General features: G+C 41.4%; 1 protein-coding gene across 4 annotated transcripts in view; it reads right to left on the bottom strand.

The window, feature by feature from the left end:
• Window positions 1-7,719: 7,719 nt before the first annotated feature.
• The window catches only part of nlgn1 (neuroligin 1), a 429,936-nt gene continuing 416,034 nt past the window's right edge, over window positions 7,720-21,621 (bottom strand). For all 4 annotated transcript variants that reach the window (XM_084355353.1, XM_084355352.1, XM_084355354.1 and 1 more), the window contains 7 exons: window positions 18,360-18,572; window positions 15,219-15,485; window positions 14,761-15,122; window positions 13,279-13,439; window positions 10,697-10,853; window positions 9,556-9,633; window positions 7,720-8,390 (listed from right to left, as the gene is read on the bottom strand). In XM_084355353.1, the coding sequence (XP_084211479.1) occupies window positions 7,788-8,390; window positions 9,556-9,633; window positions 10,697-10,853; window positions 13,279-13,439; window positions 14,761-15,122; window positions 15,219-15,485; window positions 18,360-18,572 (1,841 nt within the window). In that variant the 3' untranslated portion in view covers window positions 7,720-7,787. The remainder of the gene's footprint in view (window positions 8,391-9,555; window positions 9,634-10,696; window positions 10,854-13,278; window positions 13,440-14,760; window positions 15,123-15,218; window positions 15,486-18,359; window positions 18,573-21,621) is intronic.

Raw genomic sequence — 21,621 nt, 5'->3', positions numbered from 1 at the left:
GATATGAACACTGTCGATGCTTTTACAAGCACGTAGCCAATAAATCCCAATTCAAGTCTTATTCAGGACAAGCCAGATGTCAAATAGCACGTAAAAGAAACACAATATTAAAAATCTTAACACAAACAGAAATTAGGCACATTGCAGAAAGAAACACGGATGGATAGGATGTGTACAAGCCTCGGTTACTGACAGTGGATTATACTTTTAACTACAAAATGAAGAATATCACGTATGGATTCCCATGTAAATGCACTCAAGAAGGGCTGACGTATATTTTTGAAGTGTTTGTTTGTTAAAATGTACAACTACGCCAACGGTTCTGCGTCTTTTTGAAAGGATGTGATTGTTTCACAACACAAAAGAAATCCTGCTGCATGCTGTGCCCAACATGACCCTGAAGTCCTGAATAAATATAGAATACTTGGTTTCTAACAAACATAAATTCAGTCATGAACCAGCGATTACGTTTGAAAAAAGTTATGGAAATCAGGTGTATGTTTGTGATTTTATGGTCCTGTGAGCTTAAACCAAAGGTAGTCCTACTGTTCTCTGTTAAAATTGCCACAGCGTATAAAACAGTATAAAATATGCAATTAAATTTGAGCTTCTTCGCATATTTTATTAGCACGTTTAACTATCCAGCCATGTTTTATTGTTATTATTTCTTAGTTTAAAGGCCTAATGTTTCCTCTATCAGAGGGTGGCTGTCTTTAAACAGAGCTTTTAAAAGAATTTCAGCGAGCTGGGCTGTCAGAGGAGAGTTTTAGTGCCCCATGATGGTGAAAACGCTAATGAAAGTTTCTCATTTTGACATGAATGAAGTCCGGGATAAACACTGAACACTGGGGGAAAAGCTTGTTTTAGGCAGCCTAAAAAACATTTCCCATCTTTTTCCAGTTCATTCTTTTATGCGCACCACAGCATTTAGCATTTTTATGGTTTCCCAATAATAAAACATATAGCAGTTAATCCTTTTCAAACAGGATTACTTTTGGTTAAAGATTCAGACATTTGGGAGCGACCACCGTACGACGCCAGTTTAATCTCAGATTTATTACATTAGGAATCTGTACATCTGACAAAGAAGTCAGGTTGGAAAGAAATTTGGGGAAAATCAACATTTTCATCCGTGATGTATGATGGTGATGATGATGATGATGATGATAATGATGATGATGATGCATGTGGAGTGAAAGAATAGTGTTATTTTTTGCTGCTGCTCTGACAAAAACAATACAGTCTCCTGAAATCAAAGACATGTTAATTAATGTGAATGACAATATTGCTTGTCTGCTTAAAATTAATTATCTGATAATTTTTTTTTTCAGATTTACTATTAAAAACCACAGTTAGCCCTAGTCTGTTAAGTCCTAGCCCTTACTCTAAAACATATGTTGTAACTGCAAGTGTGAGCTGAAGTTTTTACAACGCAAACAGCATCAACATTAAAGGTACCCTGTGGAGTTTTTGACCTCTAGGGGTGCTGTTGAGCAATGTTTTAATGAGAAAGTCCCAGTATTGTTGGTATCATGACCTATATTTCTGACTTTTTTAGGGGCATTGCTGCATATCGACGGTGAGAGAAGTTAATGAACAACAAAAACTTCAACTATAGAAGAAATGGGGAAATAAAGGAGAGATTAGGAAAACAATGCAAGTTTCCAAACATTCACAAAAAAAGCTTTGCAAATGTTTTATGAGGTAGGAAATGCATTTGATATGTTTGGTAGGTCAAAGCAAAGTAACGTTTAAGGAACATTGCATTAACAAAATAATGTAAACTTCACAGGGCACCTTCAATATCTGAGTAAATGTCAACAAGAAGACATAAACAGCTGACCAGACACTGAGCCAGCTGACATGTTAACATGTAGCCTGTACAGTAGCTTGCTAACACAAAACTAGTGCCAGTTAAAGGTTGAAAATAGCTTGTTACAATAAAGATGATGTCCTCCAATATGGCTGCCAGAGGGTAAATTATGTCACTTAAAAGATATAAATGGCCGTGTCAGATTCTTTGTTTGCCCATGCTCAAATTCAGGGGGGCTCTTAAAGGAAAAGTTCACCCAAAAATGAACATTCAGTCACCATTTTCTCATCCCCGTGGCAATGTAGAAAGTGGGAGAATTGTTGTAGTCCACAACAACATTTCTGGAGCTTCACCAACAAAACAGCGTTGCAGGATTCTTGCTTAGCAGCTACAGTGGGAGTTTTTTTCGGTTGTTTTTGGCGTTTTAAGTCCCCAGCTTCTTCATCTGCTTTTTTGAGAATACCACAACACTGTTTTCATGTGAAGTTCCAGAAATCTGTGGACTATAAAAAGTCACCCGACTTTCCATTCACATCAGGGTGAGTAGATAATGACCGGGTTTTCATTTTTGGGTGAACTGCTCCTCTTAAGAGGTCCAAATGTACATACAAACTCTAGCATGTATCAATGTAAGTTTGTTTAGTTTGTAAGGACTACCGTCCTGTGTTTCACTTTTTTCTAGCCGGCCACTAGTAATGGACAGCCGGAGCTTCAGTCTCATTGAAGGTGCTAAATCCTCTCTGTGGTCAGTGGTTCCTTCCAGTCTCTCCTTTTTCTGCTGCTGTGTATTTCAAAATGTTTTTCACATCACCAGGGGTGCAGCAGCTAGCTAGTGCTGCAATCCGTCATGCTAAGGACTACTGTAGCTGACTCTCAATTTGTGCAGCTAGCTCAAAATGTAATCAATCTCCCAACACTTCCTCTTTTTTTCTGTCCTGCTTACATAACTTTTCAGTGATACAAGTAATGCTGTCATTAGCTTCCTCAATCTGCACAGCGAGTGCTTCTCTTCAGTGGTGTGAAGGTCATCCGATGCTTTTTACGTTAAAAAGTTGCAGTTTTTTCCCTCTAACGATACTGTTTCAATTTGCTTCCGTAGCCATGCTTCTCCTCTGTCAGTTTTTAGGCCTGATGAATCAATTTAATGCATTTCCACACTTATGTAACCCCCTGATTCATGAGTCACTGCAGCACCTCCTCCCCAACACCTTTTTAGTCTGTCCGTCTAGTTTTACATCCCAAGGCTATCTAGCAGGACTGCTTGTTCTGTGTAAGTAAAATAGGACTGTTCCATGTCTATGCAGTCACCACACATGCTGAATCTTGTTAGCAATTGCTACCATACATTTAGTTCAATTTCAACTGACCAGCACACCCCTCTCTCCTCACACTGCAGTTGCTTGAATTTTTCACCTATCACCAATCAGACAATTGAGCGCACGGGAAGTTGTTAATTAGCATTCATCCTCAGCTGTCAGCTCATTAGCATGGCCCTGCAATTGCTTGACTATTTACCCATCAGTGCAATTACATGTTTAATTCAATGGGAGGACCGTTCTTTGCCCCTATGTCATTTCTCAGGAGTGTCTGAATTGGGCCGGTCCTGACTAATGTACCATCCCAATCCCTGTGATATTTTGATGGGTGGTTTAGTTTACATAGAGCCAATTGTATTATTCACAACGATACAATTATTACTCTCCACATTGTGCGGGCTGACAGGACCTGACGTTGTCTTTCATTTATTTTTCCAAAGCTACTAAAACTTTGCAATCCTACAGCTCAAAAGTGAGAAGGTTTATGGTTTGGTCGCCTTGTAGTTCAATGAAAATGCAGGTACGTCATGATCCAGAATAGTTTTAAGTCAAATGGATTTAACATGATTTCAAATGAAAAGTGAAATGCCAACCCCAAATGTGATGGAAGCAGGATGGTTGTGGAGCTGCAAGACAGTAACCTCATGCTCGGACCAGACTACACATGGTCACTGTGTCAGAATAGGCTGAGGTATATGATAGACTGCATGTTGGGCCTAAGCAATCATAGCATGCAGCCTTTCTGAATTTGCATGGCCTACAACTAATGATTAAATATTTATAGACAGATTTATGAATGAAAGTTATGCTGTTAGTGAGAGAGTGTTCAGGTGTGCAGCATACAAGTTATGTCTCACCAACGGGTTTCATTAATTTGGTATCATTTTCCTGACCCAAGGGTGATGGACAAATGTTAACAGGTTCACTAAAATAAAATAAAATAAAATAAAATAAAATAAAATAAAATAAAATAAAATGTAATTCCTTCTTTACTTATCCGTGTTTAGGGCTTTGCAAGAATAGTGTTGCCCGGTCTTAGTCTGTGTCGGGCCACAACTGGGCTGATACTGTGTAGTCTGATCCCAGCATAGCTGACAGTTAAGGCTCATTTTTTGCCCACTTTACATACAAAAATAGACACGTCCATCTCAAATAATGCAACCGTAACTGCCCTCATGCTTCCATGCATAATTTTACGTTTGCATGGATGTAAAGCAATAGATCCACTAGAGGCAGCATTGTAGACAGAGGTGGTCTGTGATGCCATTAAATATATCACAACATGTGGCGGGGAAAATTCTCTTCACTAATATAACCAATGAGGACATCTGATGACAAACATAACTTCCAGTACTTTTGGCTGTTGGCTGCACTGCCCCCCTACGATTCCTGGTTGTACTGTTCTGTTTTGTCAGCATCCATAAACTTTCAGAAAAATACAAAAATACAAATACAGACAAAATGAATGCAGAGCACAGACAGAGGGCTCCATCTGAACCTACTGTTGAGCACAAATTAGCCTCTAGACCCTTGTTGTATTTTAAAATGACAGTCTTGCAGTCATTGTATTGTCTGCAACACTCTCTGTCAATAAGCTATCCAGCCACCATCAGCATTTCAGTTTGTTCCAACGTTTGGTTCCACATCTTGTGAAATCTATTAAAAAAACATCATGTAGTTTTCTTTTATATGAATCTAATAAATCTTGAGTCCAAGTGCAGGCAATGAGGGTGTTAGTCTATATACAATATCTTGAGTAGATACCAAAACACTTGGAAAACCTCGGCCTAATTACTTCGCACATGGTTGTGTGTGAGGGTGTTTGCACACACATGATTTCATTTGCATATGACTGAAACTAGCAAGCTGAGTGCTAGAGCTAGAAAGCTAGTGGTCTGCCGGTACAATGCCAACAGACCAACTGGACGGACTGTCCCCAGCTTCTGAAATTCACACCTTTTAATGCTGTTGGCTTGTTTCTACAGAGGAGGGGGATTGAGAAAGTCCCTGGCCCATGATGATGAAGTGTGATAATAGGCTTGGATTCTTTCTTTTGCTTAAATCCCAGATCAAGCCCTGGCGGTTCATTTCATCCGCAGAAACAATCTGGAGCAAACAGATGTAATTAGTTGATTCAATTTAAATCTTATCCAAAAAAGCAACACTCCCTGTGACAAACTAGATTTTATCCCCCATCCAGCGTGTCTGCTGCAGAGTTATATGGGGTAACAGTAGTCTGCACTCATTATTTTGAATGACTGCACAGTGCCTGTGAGCGAGCCAAAAGGGGCAGGAAGTATTCTCACAACAGAGGCCTCCACACATCTACACTTTAGTGAAGGGAAAACAGGGAGACAAGCGATTCAGCTTACCAAGTAGCATCTCTGCGCCAGCATTCAGATCTTATATTTGAGCACAATAGGCTTGCCATCCAGGGTATTCCTCTCTCGGTTTGTTTTGAAGATCACCACTTTACCTCCGCAATGACTCTTAAGTGACTGGATCCGACTGCAGTCTGCTTTGCTCTATGACACATTCCTACTCTGGTGGCTAACGTTGTTAGCTGCCGAGGCTTCACTGACCTAAAGCTGTTAGCGATGGCAGGCAGCCTTGCAGGAGACAGTGAACTGAAGGCGGTGTGGATGCGAGGGGGAACCGTTTTACTAAACAGCCCGACCTGTCAGCTCAGTACAAAAGATGAGACAGTAGAGAATCTTCAGTAGAAAAAGAGCGGGGCCAAAAGAAGAAAAGCATTAGCTCTTTAAAGTGAGGTAAAGAGGGTTGACTGCGGGCCTCAGCTGCTATGGGAAACCTTTCTTCTTCCTTTCCGTAACGCAATGTGCCTCCAACAAGGATCAACCATAGAGAATGATTGAAACTAGATGAAAACTGCATCATGGGAATTTACCTACCCTGACCCTCGCTCATCCTCACATCGACCTGCGGTGCGTTTCCACCGAGTTCTACCCAATGTGATCCGTCTGTGCTTGGCCTTTGACTTGTATTAGTCATGTACAGGCATTCAGGTTTAACAGCTCTACAGAACTTGGCTGGATAAAGGAAAAAACAAAACGGCTAGGTAGCCCAGAGATTCACTCTTCATCATATTTTCCACTACTTTCTTCTTCTGTTTTTTCATACAAATGGGCATCCACTATGGCACTCAATCAACACACCTTCCAGTTAAAGAAAAGAAAAATGGGCAATGGATTAAACAGTGCAGGTAATTACTTCTATACGGTAAAGTTGTCCAATAGGTAGAATAGCAAAGAACATTGATCTCAACTGAAGGTACAATGAGTTTGATTGATACAGTGTAATGTGATTTAACCACTATCAAAAAGTAGTACCAACACACAGAGTACAAAACTAGTCCTTATATGCCCAGCTCCACTCAAGCTATATTATGTTATGCAAGAAAGTTTTACCATATCCCCGGCCCCTCCCCTTTCTGTACCCAACTCCAGCCCACAACATCCACAACCTGGAACTGCGTTTCCCATGGTCCTGCGAGGGAGTGTGTGTTTTCCTGTAATCCAATCAGGAAATCCGTCAGAAATTGCTCCAATGCAAGGGAGAGGGTGAAAATTATTCTTAATAATGACATAATCAGCAGAGCAGCCATCAAGCAGATAAATTGTCATGCGCATCGTGCTAAAATATCCAATTATCCTTTGTCCTCCAGCTCTCTGTGTTGAAGTTGGAACTGCCAGAAAGCCAGTAGGTGGATCCCCACTTCCCACTGGTTCAGTCCTGCTGGCAGGTTTGCAGTATAGACGCCCCCCAAGAGATGAGGGCTTAAACAGCCTTGGTGCTTAGTGTACAGATCTAGATATGTAAATAGGTTCTATACAATAAAATTGTTCCCGATCCTCAAAAATAAATGGATGAAAAGTATCTGTGACATTATTTTTTCCTCAAAATTGTTCCATTGTGCATACAGGGTTTCTTTTTTCCTTGAAGTCTTCAGTCCTTCCTTTGCTCTATTCAACAACAGTTTTTGCTTTATCTTACATAGCCTCCATTTATGAAGTTAACACATGCCTAAACTGGTTTGCGCGCATCTACTCTGTGCCCCCACACACAGAGTAATCTGCAGTGCGATGCCAAAGGAAAACAATATGTTTTCTTTCTTTTACAAAGTGCTCCCCTCTTCTCACCTCCGAGGCGTGTCTGATGCTCTGTTCTGCTTCCAGATAATACTGTCAAGCACTCATTTGTCAAGAGATCCCGAAGGCCATATCTGTCGCTAGAAAGAAAAAGTAGTTTACTGTACCTTGTTTTTCTGCAATATCAGAACAAAAATAATAATAAAAAAAACATCCGCCTTCATGTTTTAGCTTGTAAGGGTGTTTTTCTTCAGCTCCGTATTTGTACTTTTTCTTCTTGTCTTTAATTTTTCTACAAAAAACATAATTAGACTTTTTTTTTTTTTCCCCTCTGGTCCAAACCCCCAGAAATCCCTTGACTATATTCCCTCAGGTATTAACAGGGTGTCGTACAATCCCAGCGTAATTCCATGGGTGTCTGGCAACTCCAGGCTGGCGTTTCAGCTCCTGACATATCTGTGTTTGTCAGCATGTTGTCTCTGCTGCAGCAGTGGCGTTTGATTTTGCCTCAACCATCAGAGTCCTGCCTGCGTGGGTGCGTACACAGGGCTATACCCGGGTGGTGGAGTGTGAGTGTGGATGCGGGTGAGGCAGGGTGTTATTCTGCCCGCTGCTGGGAAAGGTGTTGAAAGAGTGGAGCGAGGTGAGCCCCCCCATGGTGCTGGGGATCATGGTTATGGTGTTTGGCGTCATGAGCGGGATGTCGTCCGGCGATCGCCTCATGGCCAGAGTGTAGTCCGGCGGGCAGGCAGTCCTCAGCACCATGTCGTGCGGGTGCAGGGAGTCGCCGACACCCCTGCAGTCCCGGTCCAGGTCCGAGTGCTGCTTCATCTGCAGGGACATGATCTCCTCCTCCTGAGTGTGAGCCAGGTCGTTGGCGGCGTTCCGCTGGGGGCTGCAGCGCCTGTGGACATCATGCCTTCGCTTGTCCTTCTTGTAGTAAAGTGCAGCGAAGGCCAGAATGTTGAGGAATAGCAGAGAGGCTCCTACAGCGATGGTCACCGACAGCTCAGTGGAGTAGTCACGCTGGTCCACCAGGTGTGGCTGGTTGTGGCTGTCCTGGGTCTCAGTGGGGAACGGAGTCGGGTTAGGTCGCTTGGTCGACTGAACCTTGTTCTTTGGGGTGCGGTTAGTAGCCTCTGGTGAAGGAATCTGAAGACAGCGAGAACAAAATTCAGTATTTAGAAGAGTTTAAACTACTATATGTTCAAAGGTTATATTGTCTGAGAGAGAATAATCTGCCCAGTGCCGACACGATCTGAACTTTTTAATCAGATTCCCAGCCTGTAGAACAAAAATGTCTACTCTTACTCCCGGGTCATTGTCAGTGTGGAAAACTGGACTAATGTGAACCTAAATACATTAAGACAGCCAAAAAGCTGCATTTGAACACACAGTAAAGATGACAGCTGATGGCTGACTAGCTGTCACCACCATGTGGCGGTAGTCTATGGCCATCATTCAAAAAGAGAATCTGGAAGACTCACGACCGTGGATATACAAACTGGTTGATGATAGAGCACCATTTTGACACCTCTCTCACTAATATAGCCACATTTAATCAAGAATATGTCAACTAAAAAGTTGCACATGGCAGTGACGATGCCTGAGGTGAAACATAAGAAGAAACCGCACCATATTGGTGAAATCATACAACAACAGGCTAAAGCGGCTTTCCATTACTTTTTCCAGTTCTCTTCTCAAGCACTGATTCATTTAACCGAACAGCCAATCAGAGTGATTTCTCTCACTGACAGGCTCTTCTGCCAATTCCAACTCCAGAGTTGGCCGAAATGCTGCCAACAAGGGTCGATAATTGCCTACGGTAAGGGACACACCGCATAAAACTAGGGCAAGACATGATCACCAAAGGCTGACCATTGACCTTTATGGGCCCTAAAATTCACTGCAGATCACAAACTATCTTCTTAAATTATTATCCACTAGTTCTTAAATCATGGCACCTGCATCACTAGATAATGGAGTATGACAACGGACAGTAAATCTGATGGCTCATGATGTGTGAATTTCCTCCTCCTCCTCATGAAACTACAGTTCTGTCTGACTGAAAGAAACAATTTGTAAGTATAGCACTTTAATATGCAACAAGTCACATCATATCTACCCACTAAAGTACACAAGAGGCACTTGAAGGCAGGATTAGACAAAAGTCGGGTCAACAAACAAACTGAATATTACATTTTTAAATTCCTTTTTGAAGTTGCTTGGGTTTATTCCAAAACCTTTGCTGTGGAGGGAACGACTCAGGTAGTTAATTTTTAGAAGCAGGGTGAGGTATAGATGATTTAGTACCAACCTTGGTGGTGGTGGGGATGAGCTGGGTGACCTCGTTGAGGCTGTGCAGATGAGGAACCAGCTCCAACCACAAGTTGACCTGAGGAGAGAAAATATTAAGTGTTAGAGGAAATGAAGGAATATCAGAACTGTCTGCAGTAAGAGCATACCAAAGTCAGTCATTACATTAGGATGAGTCACACATCTGTCGTTTTGACAACTTGAGTGCTAATATTGCAAATTAATATTAATAATTCAGAAGCTTTGATTTTGATGAAGTAAAGTTAGGCGACATTCTGTAGACAAATTTCACTTCATTAGTCCAAAATCCACAACTCTACTTTTCAGATTAACAAAGGGCAAGACTGTCATCCTTACAGGAGTTTTTACTGGAGGATAATGCAAACAAAATGCAGCCAAAACCTGCCTCTCTTTGGGTTACCTTACTTCACAGAGCCTTACATTGGTGATCCTCTATGACTGCTATCCCAAAGTTATTGGTCAGCTCACATAACTCTGGGTTTTCCAATCCAGCCATGAGCCCACACACATGAACGTATCATGCAGTCCAAGCCCCTCACATGTAACACCAATGGATCATTATTAGTATTTAACATGAGTAAAGGTGAAATCCGTGCGAAATGGCTGTTGCAATGGCAACATTAAGTGCAAAAGTGTTCGTAAATTTTTGCTGCTCGTGAGCAGGTGAGTTACAGCCCGTCCTCATCAGAAAACGATCATAGGTCGACTGTGAAGCAGCTTATTACGACCTATGTCGATGTTTCTTGTTAGGTGGCGATCTCTAGTGGCTGTTTTAATTATTACGGCAGCAAAGAAGGAAGTCAGGCGAAGTAGTAGAAGTAGTCAAGTAGACAAGTCTGCATACGGAAGAGATCGGGGGTTGCTGTTTACATTTCATATATGTATTATATTACATGTATAAGTTACATTACGTATGTGCTGTTCAGTTGTTCAGGTATAACGATGTGTTTAGTTGTACACTATACAGTAGGTTACCACTGTAATCTATTCCCATTGAAAGTAAGCCATCTTAGTGATAACTGAAAACCCCAAACACAGATGAGACGATATTTCCATCTGTGTATTCCACTCAGTCCTGAGAGTGTAAAACAGAGAGTGAATTCAGTAATGTCTGACTGTACCTTGTTGGCACGGTAATGCTCTTTGACCCGGGGCTTCAGACCAATGTGCAGGTAGAGCTGGTCTTTCTGGTTGTAGCGTGTCCATGCTACTTCCTCAAAGCGATTGGGCTTGGTGTGGATGAACTTGGTGTCCTGGGGGACAGGCTGGTTTGGGTCCCTGACAAAAAGAGCAAAGAAGGAAAGAGTTTCAAATGAAAGAATTCACAGAGAGGTGAGATCTGGCTCATGGTTTTATGGCAGCACAGTACACGAGCATGTTTGAAACAATGCAACAGAAGACGGGTCAACTCCCATGCGTGATGCAGCCCTTTCCTGGCCAATCAGACATAGTTATATCTACTCTAGGGGACAGGAAGAAGTAAAGCTAAAATAAAAGTGGAGTGGACCTTTAGAGACTGTTTATTAACATTTTCATTTTGACTTAAGTGTAGCATCTCCCTCAGGCTAATCAGTGTAATTATGAAAATACTGGAACACAGTCGTGAGATGCAGCCTCTAGGTTCATCAAACATTAATCAACAGTTGAGATATCACACCTGATAAAATCAAAAAAAGGTCAAAAGGGGTATTCCTGCTCACAGACGATTGGTTTTCCTAAAGCTTCTGATTGAATGAAGAGTTCTCAAGATTGCTCATAACCCCAGAAGTTTCTTTAATTTGAGTTTTATTCAAATACAGTTTTTAAACTATGGCTGTCTTGTTGGGAGTGAACCAATTTATATAAAATGTATACGTAGAAGGAATGTTTGGGTAAAGTTCAACCGTGCTGATCATTTCCATAGAGCTAATGCTTCAGTAGCTGCTATAAACTAAACAACAGCTGCAATTTTAATCTGATGTACCATCTACTTTAGGTAAACATTGTAATCGGGGGCCATAATAACACAGGAATGAACTACGCTGTAAATGCAGGTCAGCAATCCCAAAATGAACTCCCCTCTTATAGTCGGTATACAGAGAAGCTTACAGAGGAAATTCAGCATGGGATCCTGTGCTAAACAGACCCACTTACACTTAATCTGAGCAGTACAGAGCCAGCCATGTGAGCTATGGAGGCCCATTCAGACCCACTGAGCGCCCCATTGTCTGAGAGCGGCATATGGAGCCAGCCAGACCTCATCAGGAACACGCTTAACCATTCAAATTGGTGGCATAAATCTCCCAGGTACCCGGCATTCCACGTCAATTTGGGGTTATATATGTAGATCATTAGTGCCTTTCTGTTCCCCTCAGGGCTACTGGGCAGTGCACAGAAAAAGCCAATGTCCCCCCATTACGCTCTCGAAAAACAATTACCGCCATGACTATATGCTGAAAGGCAACGTGAGACAGACAGGGGGGAAGAAAGTCTTTTAATTTTGTCCCATCGAGAATGTCACTCTTCAGGCTACGACCATTAATTAAGAATGTATTTGAAGATATGTAGAGGGTGTCTGCGTAGAATACCAATTATACTGCACAGTCCATAAAGCACGAAAGCACAATTCACCACTCCTGGTCATCAAATGTGGGTTAATATTGAGGAAACACAATTACAATGTAATTATCAATTAGTTCATGGGCTTGTAATGGTAATTGCATGTTGATCAGTCCCTGTGAGAGTGACTGCCGAACAAATGTCTCCAAAAAATGTTTAAATAACCCCCTGGCTGACCGTTTACAGGACTACTTTATCAGGTTGCTCCATAGAAAATGACTGGAAAAATGATTTCATGAATAAAACACTTACATGCTTTTTAATAAGAATTACATCATCGATCGTCACATTTCAGAGAGTCTCATTTGGTCGGTATCGATATTTTCAATATGTTCTCTGCAGGTTTTTGCAAAAATTGAAAATAAATGTGATCAATGTTTAAAGCTTGCAGGAAGTATTGTGTTAAAAGTGCTCGTTTACATTATTTAATTACAATTTGGGATTTCAGGGCTTCCACAGACGTGGATTACGCAGGACAAGCTGTATGAAGCCATTTCATGTTGTTTTTGGATGTTTGTTTTTTTTAATGCTGCAACACTGTTTTGCTGTGAAGCTCCAGAAATGTTTCGTGGACTACACAACTTCACTTGACTTTCCATCAGCATGGGGGTGAGAAGATAATGACTGATTTATCATTTTTGGGTGAAATTTTCCTTTAAGAGCCCCCAAATTTGAGCATAGACAAACAAAGAATCTGACACAGCCACTTATATCTTTTAAGTGACATAATTTACTCTCTGGCAGCCATATTGGAGGACATCAGCTTTATTGTAACAAGCTATTTTCAACCTTTTCCTTTAATCTCCTATTTCCTATGAGATCACTGACAACACTTGGATGTAACTATTGCAGACACCAATAATGATATGAAATGACTGACAGCACAATTAAAGTACTTCATTTGAATAGCTTCTAGCTAGCACATGGGTGCAGTTTGAATTGAAGCTTTTTCCAAGTGGTGCTCTTAATGGATAAATTAACACTCTCAAAGCAGCTAATAATATTTGAAGCTAGTTGACAGGCTCGTTCAGTGATCGTACTGTCCTAGCATATACAATGTGATCTGTGTTGGCCCTAAGGAGCCAAGTTTGCAGCGTCATCATACCCTGTCTTAGCAAAGTTGGTCCAGTAGGTCATGACCACGGCACTGAGCATCACATCGTTCTTGGAGAAGTTGCAGGGAAAGAGCTCCGTCGGTCCAATCATCGGTAGGCCGAACACATAAGGGATCTCATCTCCATGCGCTGCGTCTGCCCATGGTGGTACCTAATGAGCAGCAGATGAATCGAATCAGATCGTTATTATTACATTTATGTGACAGATACAGCAGAATGAAAGGGATTATTTTTTGCTGCTGACACACAATGGGTATTGCAACACACACAGACACATCAAAGAAGCTGGGAAACAACAATTTTTGGGAGGGAAAAGGGGAAATGAGATAAGTTTTTAATATTATTTTGCCTACCATATCAGGCCCATTATTCAGTGTATTACAGAGAGAGACAACATGAGAAATAGAGGGATGGAACAGGCGAGGCTTTGGGCTGAATGTTAAACTAAAATGCAGCAGCATTTTATTCAGCGCCGTCTGCTGAATGAAAAATATGCCAAAATATAATGTGCGGATTTAATTACAACTCCTCAAATATTTCAGGACTGCATAATTAGTCATAGCAGTTGTGGGTGTATATGTATATATATATATGAACCTAAATATGCAGAAAGTAGCTGTACAAGTAAAACTAGAAGACGTGAGGAAAACAAAACTAGAGTCTCTTCTTCGACTGCAAACTAGTAAGTCAATTACAGTGATGTAATTGGAAATCAGACCTTGATTTGTGGCACAACATAGTACTGTCTCTTTTTTACAATTAAGCAATCTGCCTTCATTTCACAGAGCATTTACATTTCGCAGATTTCTGATGTAAAGAAGTCTCATCTCAATCTTTGTGTTGAGGACACAAAATTGCTGTTTAGTGTCAAACTTCTTGTTGGGTTCCAGTTCTTACAGGAAACTAAACTGCGTACAATGATTCTGTACATTTCAAGCCTCAAGGTGTGTTGTAGCTGAAGAAACTTTTCATTTCAGAGGTGATGCAGTTGCACGCTAGGTCAATAAAAGATGCAAATGGATGTGCAGACATGCTAATCAGCTGTAGGAGGTGCAAACTGTGGCAAGTTGAAAATAACCTGACTTCAGGAATGTAAAGAGACGACATGGAGTTCTGAGATCAGTGCAGACTCATAGCAGACACAATATAAACACACACACACACACACACACACACACATCTGTGCATGTTCTTAGCTAATGTTTGCACAGTTGTACTATCATGGCTGTTTGTGACTCCCTTCATTCAGTCACATATTGTGTTCATGTTAGCCAGCTTCTGTTTGTGATATCTGAATCACCAAAAACAGACATGTGGACGGTGATTATGAGATCTGAAACCAGACTCCTTGACAGCACCTTCAGAGTTGATACAGTATAACTGCTATAAAACACAGCATAGATTGTCAATTAGAAACTTTAATCATTTCCAATTAGCAACTTAAATCTTTGGCCAGACATCCATAGACCCACCTGTTCTGTCTGACAGTGGTGGTAGAAGGCATAGAAGTAAGTTGGAGACCCGAAGCTGGAGTGCAGGTCGGCTGTGGCGACAGCCGGTGCCACCCACTGGTGATCGGTGAAAAGGGCCAACAGAGTCTTCCTGCGGGTCTCCGGGTTGTGCCTGTCGGCCCAGTCTGTGTACATGAACTTGATGGTCTCCCGGAGGATGTCTTTGCCCTCTGGGTAGCCATAGAGGTCATCCACAAAGCTGGACACGGCGTAGTCAAAGTCGTTGGCCTGAACGCCATTTTCATTGTCCACGATAAGCTCCACGAACTTCAGGCCCTCGCCCTGGTTAACTCCCAGCATGATGTCGTAGTTGAGGAACTCACCTTGAACAAGATGGTGCAGATGGTTATTAAAAAGAACAAACTTAGGGTAAGAACACTGTTGGAAACCGCTGGCTGTTAAGCACAGTTAACTCATACCTTGCTCCATGAGAATCTGAGGGTCGTCGGGTATAACGTCTCCATCAATAACGGGCCCAAAGGCGATGTGGTAGCGGGCTGGCTGAATGTCTTGATCCACCAGCTCCTTGTAATGTTTTCTCTGAAGGCACACGACAAGCTCCACCGTGTCTTCGAGGTTACAGCCCACCTTCCGGGCCAACATCCGGGCGTACTTGGCTGGCTGAAAACTGACGGCCCAGCTGGACAGAGCTGTGCCGCTCTGGGCGATGGCCCTCTGGAACAGGCCTGGATACGAAAGCAGGAGATGGAGCGAAGAGGAAAGAAAGAACCAAATTACAATAAGCTGACAGCTGCAACAGGAAATTAAATGAGACTCAGGCAGGAGATTGAGGTGAGTGAGGCGAAGTTTAAGGGGTAAAATTAACTTTCTCTAAAGGCAAGGTGCAAGAAACATTTGTCTTACCTTGATAAAATATATAAATGTTAACAATCACACCGATCATCTGTTTCTGAAAGGTCTGCTTGGTTGAAGGTGAGGCTGGTGATATTCTATATTATAAACATTGATCACGATAAGCAACACCTCTGCACAAGCCACAGGGCGTGGGTCACGTGACAGATGGACAGCCAACGGCTTAATTAGGCTAACCTGACTAGCTTGTAGGCTCACAACACATCGCAGTAAAGCTTGTTAATCCTGTTGTTAAACTTGGTTGAATTTCTTTGTTCTTTCACTTTTATTTACCCAAAGTTTTCCTGTAAACTCATTAAAGCCATCAAAGGCTCCAAAAATATAGGACGCACCATACCACCACAGTAACTGAAGACTGCTGCTGTTTGCTAGCAGTTGTCTATAGCTAGCTACCATTAGCTAATTAGCTCATGGCTCAGTTAGCCGTGTAGCCAGTGGCCCTGGAGTTTTCCTGGACGGGATCACATGGGGGGGGGGACCACAGGCGACAAGGACCAGCTCAATTGGGTTTGGCAGGCCCGAGAGTGAACACAGCTCGACACCAGATTGGGACTGAACACAGCCTCTGATACCGATGGAGCTCAGTTTGGAGACGTGGCAGGGGGGTAGAGACAGGACTCGGCAGAGGAGCGACAGGGAGTCAGAGATGAGCAGCAGGTGATTGTGGGAAGACAAACCAAGACTGTTTTGGTTTTATTTAGTTTATGTCTCGTCTCAGTTCAGGAAAAGAGAGAAACTTTGATTCAAACAGTCGTGTTTTTCTGTTTGGTAAGAATAAATGGAGTAAGAATGTTTCTTCTGAGAGTTTATTTTGTTCATATATTAAGCTAAGTGTGAAACACAACAAACTGCCCAATGACATATATCTCCCAGCTGAAACTACGAGGGCTATTAGGCTATTGCCTCTTGTAGTACATGAGACAGGATGGACCAGAGCTAGGTGGTTAGCACACTAGCTTCAGCAGACATAAAGCTTTTTTTGACATGAAGTCAACACTGTTGTTTCTTCACATTCTGTTGATAATGTTATATCAATATATTATCTTACAAAGAAATCTCAGATAATGAAGAACACCCTGGCCAAAAAGACAACACAATAATTATTGACAACAGTTTGTACTGAAATGTGTCCATTGTGACAGGTTTCTTTATAAAAACTAAAAAAAAAAGATTTTCAAGCCCACAGTCAGCCTCGTCTACAGATAAAAATGCAATAGTATGTCATACAACACAACCTTGTTCAAGTACATCACTCATTGTAGGCACAGTATGTTTACCACTACTGCCTATAATTTTGTACTTCGAGTCTAATTATTTGTGTATAGTTTCTATTTTCTTCTGTATTTTCCTTTTTTTTTTCACACACACATTTAGTTATTTATTCTCCTTAAGTTTCTCTTTTTATCTGCACTTGTGCTGCCGGGGGATCAATAAAAGATTATCTTATCTAATCAACAGTGGTTACCGGCAGAACACATGCCAGCTAGTGCTCACTGCGTTACCCCCGTCGGTCATGAGACCTTCACCTTACAGGTCACAGTGGTCCATTAAGAGTCTTCTGTAAATACTAGATACTTCGCTGCTGAAACACCAATTTCATATTCGTCCGTGTCTAAAAATAGTCCCTCACTAATGCAGTTCCTCTTGTTTGAGTGATGTTTGTTATAAACAACATTGGCCAGCTGCTTTGGGACATTACTTAGTCTTAAGTAAAGAACACAACTTTTTTGTGTATCATCTTTACAGATTAACATCACCAGTGTGACCCAATGAACTTGGGTCTTTGGTGTCACGGACAGGTTAGGGGAAGAAAGTTCAGATTGTTGGTTTTGGTTTTTTTAATGCGTTAAGTTGAAAATTAAAAAAACAACAGCAGCCTGAAAGACTTTCCGTCTGTTCTGTCTCATGAAAATCTGAATCTCTTTCATTCCTTCACTGAATGTGTTAGCTGATTCTGTGCATGAAACGGAATCGGTAAGTGTTAGCATATTTTAATCTTTATTTTTCATCCTTTGCTCCGTCTGATCACAGTGAAAGCTGTTCATGTTTCTGCAATTCTGTTTCCAGCTTTTTTTTTTCCTTACTGACTTTCAAATGTAAAACTGAAGTCTACACTTAGACGCACCCTTTTTGTTTCTCCCAATGCATCTGACCTCACGCTACTAGCTGTCACACAAAGTCATGTTAGGATGGAAAGTCTTTGTATTTCTATTTCTGGGTGAAAAAAACGACAGCCGACTGAGCAAACCTTCCTCCAGGCGATGCTTTACATCTACAGTGGGTTGGTGTTTATCATGTATGTATGCTATGAGTCTACCTGCCTTCAAAGCAGCGATATCATAACTGATCCAAACGCCTTCAAATTAGTCAGGGTGCATTCACACTGAGGATTCTCTGTTGTGATTCCTCTTAATTTGTTTGGGCAGGTGAAAACAAGATTATTTGAACTCAGGTTGCGTCTCATTATCACAGTTAAATGGTGTGTTTGTAGTCAGGAAAGCTGCTCCTACATGAGAACAAAATGTTCCATTCAATGCACATGCAGCCAAAAGCATCTGCAAAGCTGAACTGTGAACTGTCTTGAGTTTCCCCCTGCACCATCACTCACATGGTCACGCACTACTGAGGCGCACATGCACGGTTAAATATACATGAAGATCCCACATGAATTCCCTGGTGTTTTGTACCTTTGGTGGAGTTGCTCCAGCGGTTGCCCTCCGAGTAGTGAGACAGCGTGAGCAGGTTAACACAGGAGGCACCGGCGCCCGAGCCAAACACAGTGATACGTAACGGGTCGCCGCCGAAGGCTGCAATGTTCTCACTGGTCCAACGCAGAGCCTGGATCTGGTCCAGCAAACCGTAATTCCCTTTGGCTGCCTGGTCACCTGTGCTCAGGAACCCTGCACGAGAGGACAAAGAACAGAGGAGACGTCAGTGTTATCCTTCTCTGTATTGTTATAAGTGTCTTCAACAGATAATATTACTTCATCCTCTAACAACTGACATAAAAAAGCTCTAAATAAAATATGACTTTTAATAGAAAGAGGTGTTCATGAAGGCTTTTTTGTTTCCTGACATGATATACATGGAGTGTTTTCATCACTGAAAGCAAGAGGAGCTGTAACGGCGTAAACCAAACACTGTTATAATGAAAATATTGCTGCAGGGTTTCTTTGAGGAAACAGGAAACGTATGTCTGTGTTCAGCAAGAGGCCCTACATGAGTTAATGTTCAAATATACAAGTTCAAAGCAAATAAGGTATTGATTTTTAGGCAAAGTACACAAGTAAGATACAAAAGAGCAGATATAACAAGCCAGTCCTCAGACTATGAATACATTAAATAACAGCTCTGGTGTTCACGTTCAACCTCAGTAACAACGACACGATGTGAAGATTGACACGAGTCACTGGACATAATGTTTTCTCTGTAATTATGTTACCCTGAAAGTAATCTGTTACTATGTAATTATCAGTAGCAGTACTCTGAGTTACAGAATTTAATCACATGGTCAACTTGGATAGAAGAAGGACAATCAGAGAGGAACAGTTAACACCAACATCCAAGATCTATTCAAAGAAATACTTCTTTAATTTTTTTACATTTTGCATTCATTCATAGCTTTGCGGTTAATTATCTGTAATAAAATGCAAACTGCAGACCACTAGGGACACAAGCATTTTTTTTTTTTTCCCGCTCATTTTCTTTTTGATCTCCTTGATTAAAATAAAATAAACAACAATCTACTTTTGGACCACCCGAGCAGCACCACCAGTAGATAACGAGGCACATTTCTCCGTTGTACGAGGAAAAACCAACAAGCCCGGCTGTTTAATAATTTGCTGCAATAAAGCAAGAGTTATTACCCTGTAGAGCCACTTAAAGTGTGGATCCGCTAAATATAACACAGACACACTCATTTTGGTGGAGAGAAACATATCTAAATCTATGATCCATCCGCAAATAGAGCTTACAGTAGGATGACGGCGATGACGAGTCATGTGCCAGTGTTTTGTTTCTCATAGCAAAGAAATATGAAAAAAATAAAACATTTTACTCTAGAAAACCAACTTTCAAAATCCTTTTCAGCTGGTTCAAACAAATTGGATGTTTGATTTTTATTTTTGGGGACAAAAAAACAAATGAGATTCTTCACTCGATCAGTTTCAGACTAACTAACATTTAACCACTGTATCACATCTTTAACTGAATTAAAAGGCCGTTTAAGAATTACAATCCACCACTAATGTCTGATGGATCAGCTTACAGAAAGACATAATGCTTCATGATGTACTTTATCGCCCTGCATAAACCGTTATGTACACTTTACAACTGAAATCCAGTTTTGACCAAAGGTCTTTTATGACGTGATAAAGGTGGAAAAATTGTAATAATAACCGATTTCTCAACAAATCTCCTTAAATGCAATATAAATTCCCATTATTATAAGTGATGGGCCTGTTATGGGTGTTAATATAATAAAGTGTGTGCTGCTCTGAAGAGTTATAGAGAAGATTTCAACTAAATTAAATTGCAAAGTCATGTGTTTTTTTTGCAGTTTGCATAACATGGAGCACAGCAGATGCAGCAGGTCAGAGTGGGACAGATGTTTGAGTTATTATTTGACTTTTCTTCTTTGTTTTTTTCTTTTGAATAAAGTTGTAATAACTAGGAAACAGCAACATAATAACACAGCAATGAATACAAATGCAAACATTCATTAATGCTTTAAATATATGGTCCTTAATTTGATATACTGTGATACATTAGCAAGTACTGCATACACATCTATGCTTGAGTCCTCACCAGGAGGCATATAATCACTCCTACCACTCCCTCTCCATACCAGCGTGAATCCAGTCCCACCTCCATCTACACTCCTGTACTCCATCTTCTTCGCTTGTCCAATTAAACCTCTCAGGTACTCCTGGTCAATGCGGCTGCATAAAGATCCAGTGCTCGCGAGGCATGAATGTTCTGACAAGAACAGGCACCTAAAGTATACCCACAGGAGAGCTCTGGTCTTTTAGAGCAATTTCATGTCCAGCTACCCCCCCACCCACCACTCCCCCGCCATCACCACCTCCCTCTCCCTCTGATTTCCATACTAAAAGCTCCATTACCTGCCGCAGGCGTCCGGGGAGTCTCCCCACACCCACCGATCCCACCCACATGAACCCCCTCGCTCACATACTTCCCTCCCTGTCCTCTTTTACGTTTCTCATTCTCACCGCTGTCCCACTCTGTGACTAAATGGAGTGCTCATTACGCAGTGTCAGTCAACACTGCAGTTCATTTCCACAGGGATGCGTTCAGGGCCGCATGTATAGAGACACTCAGAGTAATGCCTCTGAGGAGCTACTTGCTCCTGTAATAAGATGCAGAAAGGAATGATGTCATCACTTATCTGTGAATAAGTTCTGCATGTTTTTTGTCTTTAAGGTGATACATAGTATTATATACTGTAAATTCCTTGGTTTGAATTATAAAAGCCAATTAAAAACACAGAGATAGTGTAATTGTATTTTAAGCGCACTAATCCCAACAACAGAGTTAAGTCATTCTCCTAAATCTGCTGCTAAGAGTTTTCCTTTTGAAAAGAAATACCGTTTTGACACACTAATTAATTCCAATCACTTCTACTTTGCAGTTCTTCTGTTCACTCTTAAAGTTTTATCCAGAAGTCTCTTAACATCTCCACAGCAATCAATACATCAAATGCTCTGACACATGAAAGAAAGCGAGCTTGGCTCACATGAAGACATTGGATAGGCTACCTGTCCGTCTACCTGTGCACTGTACCTGCCCGCCTGCACACACTCGCCTGCAGAGAGGGAGTACGTTCATTCTGATAATGTCAGATGTTTTCTTACATAATGAGGTGGCTGGATTTGTTTGAACTGTGCTCACAATACACAGCCCTGAGCCTGTTGTTCAGCAGCTAGCTAA

The sequence above is a fragment of the Pagrus pagrus genome, assembly GCF_965226575.1.
Source record: "Pagrus pagrus genome assembly, chromosome: 6".
Classification (NCBI taxonomy): domain Eukaryota; kingdom Metazoa; phylum Chordata; class Actinopteri; order Spariformes; family Sparidae; genus Pagrus; species Pagrus pagrus.
The sequence above is the reverse complement of the archived record's forward strand: the minus strand, read 5'-3'. Positions and strand labels throughout refer to the sequence as shown.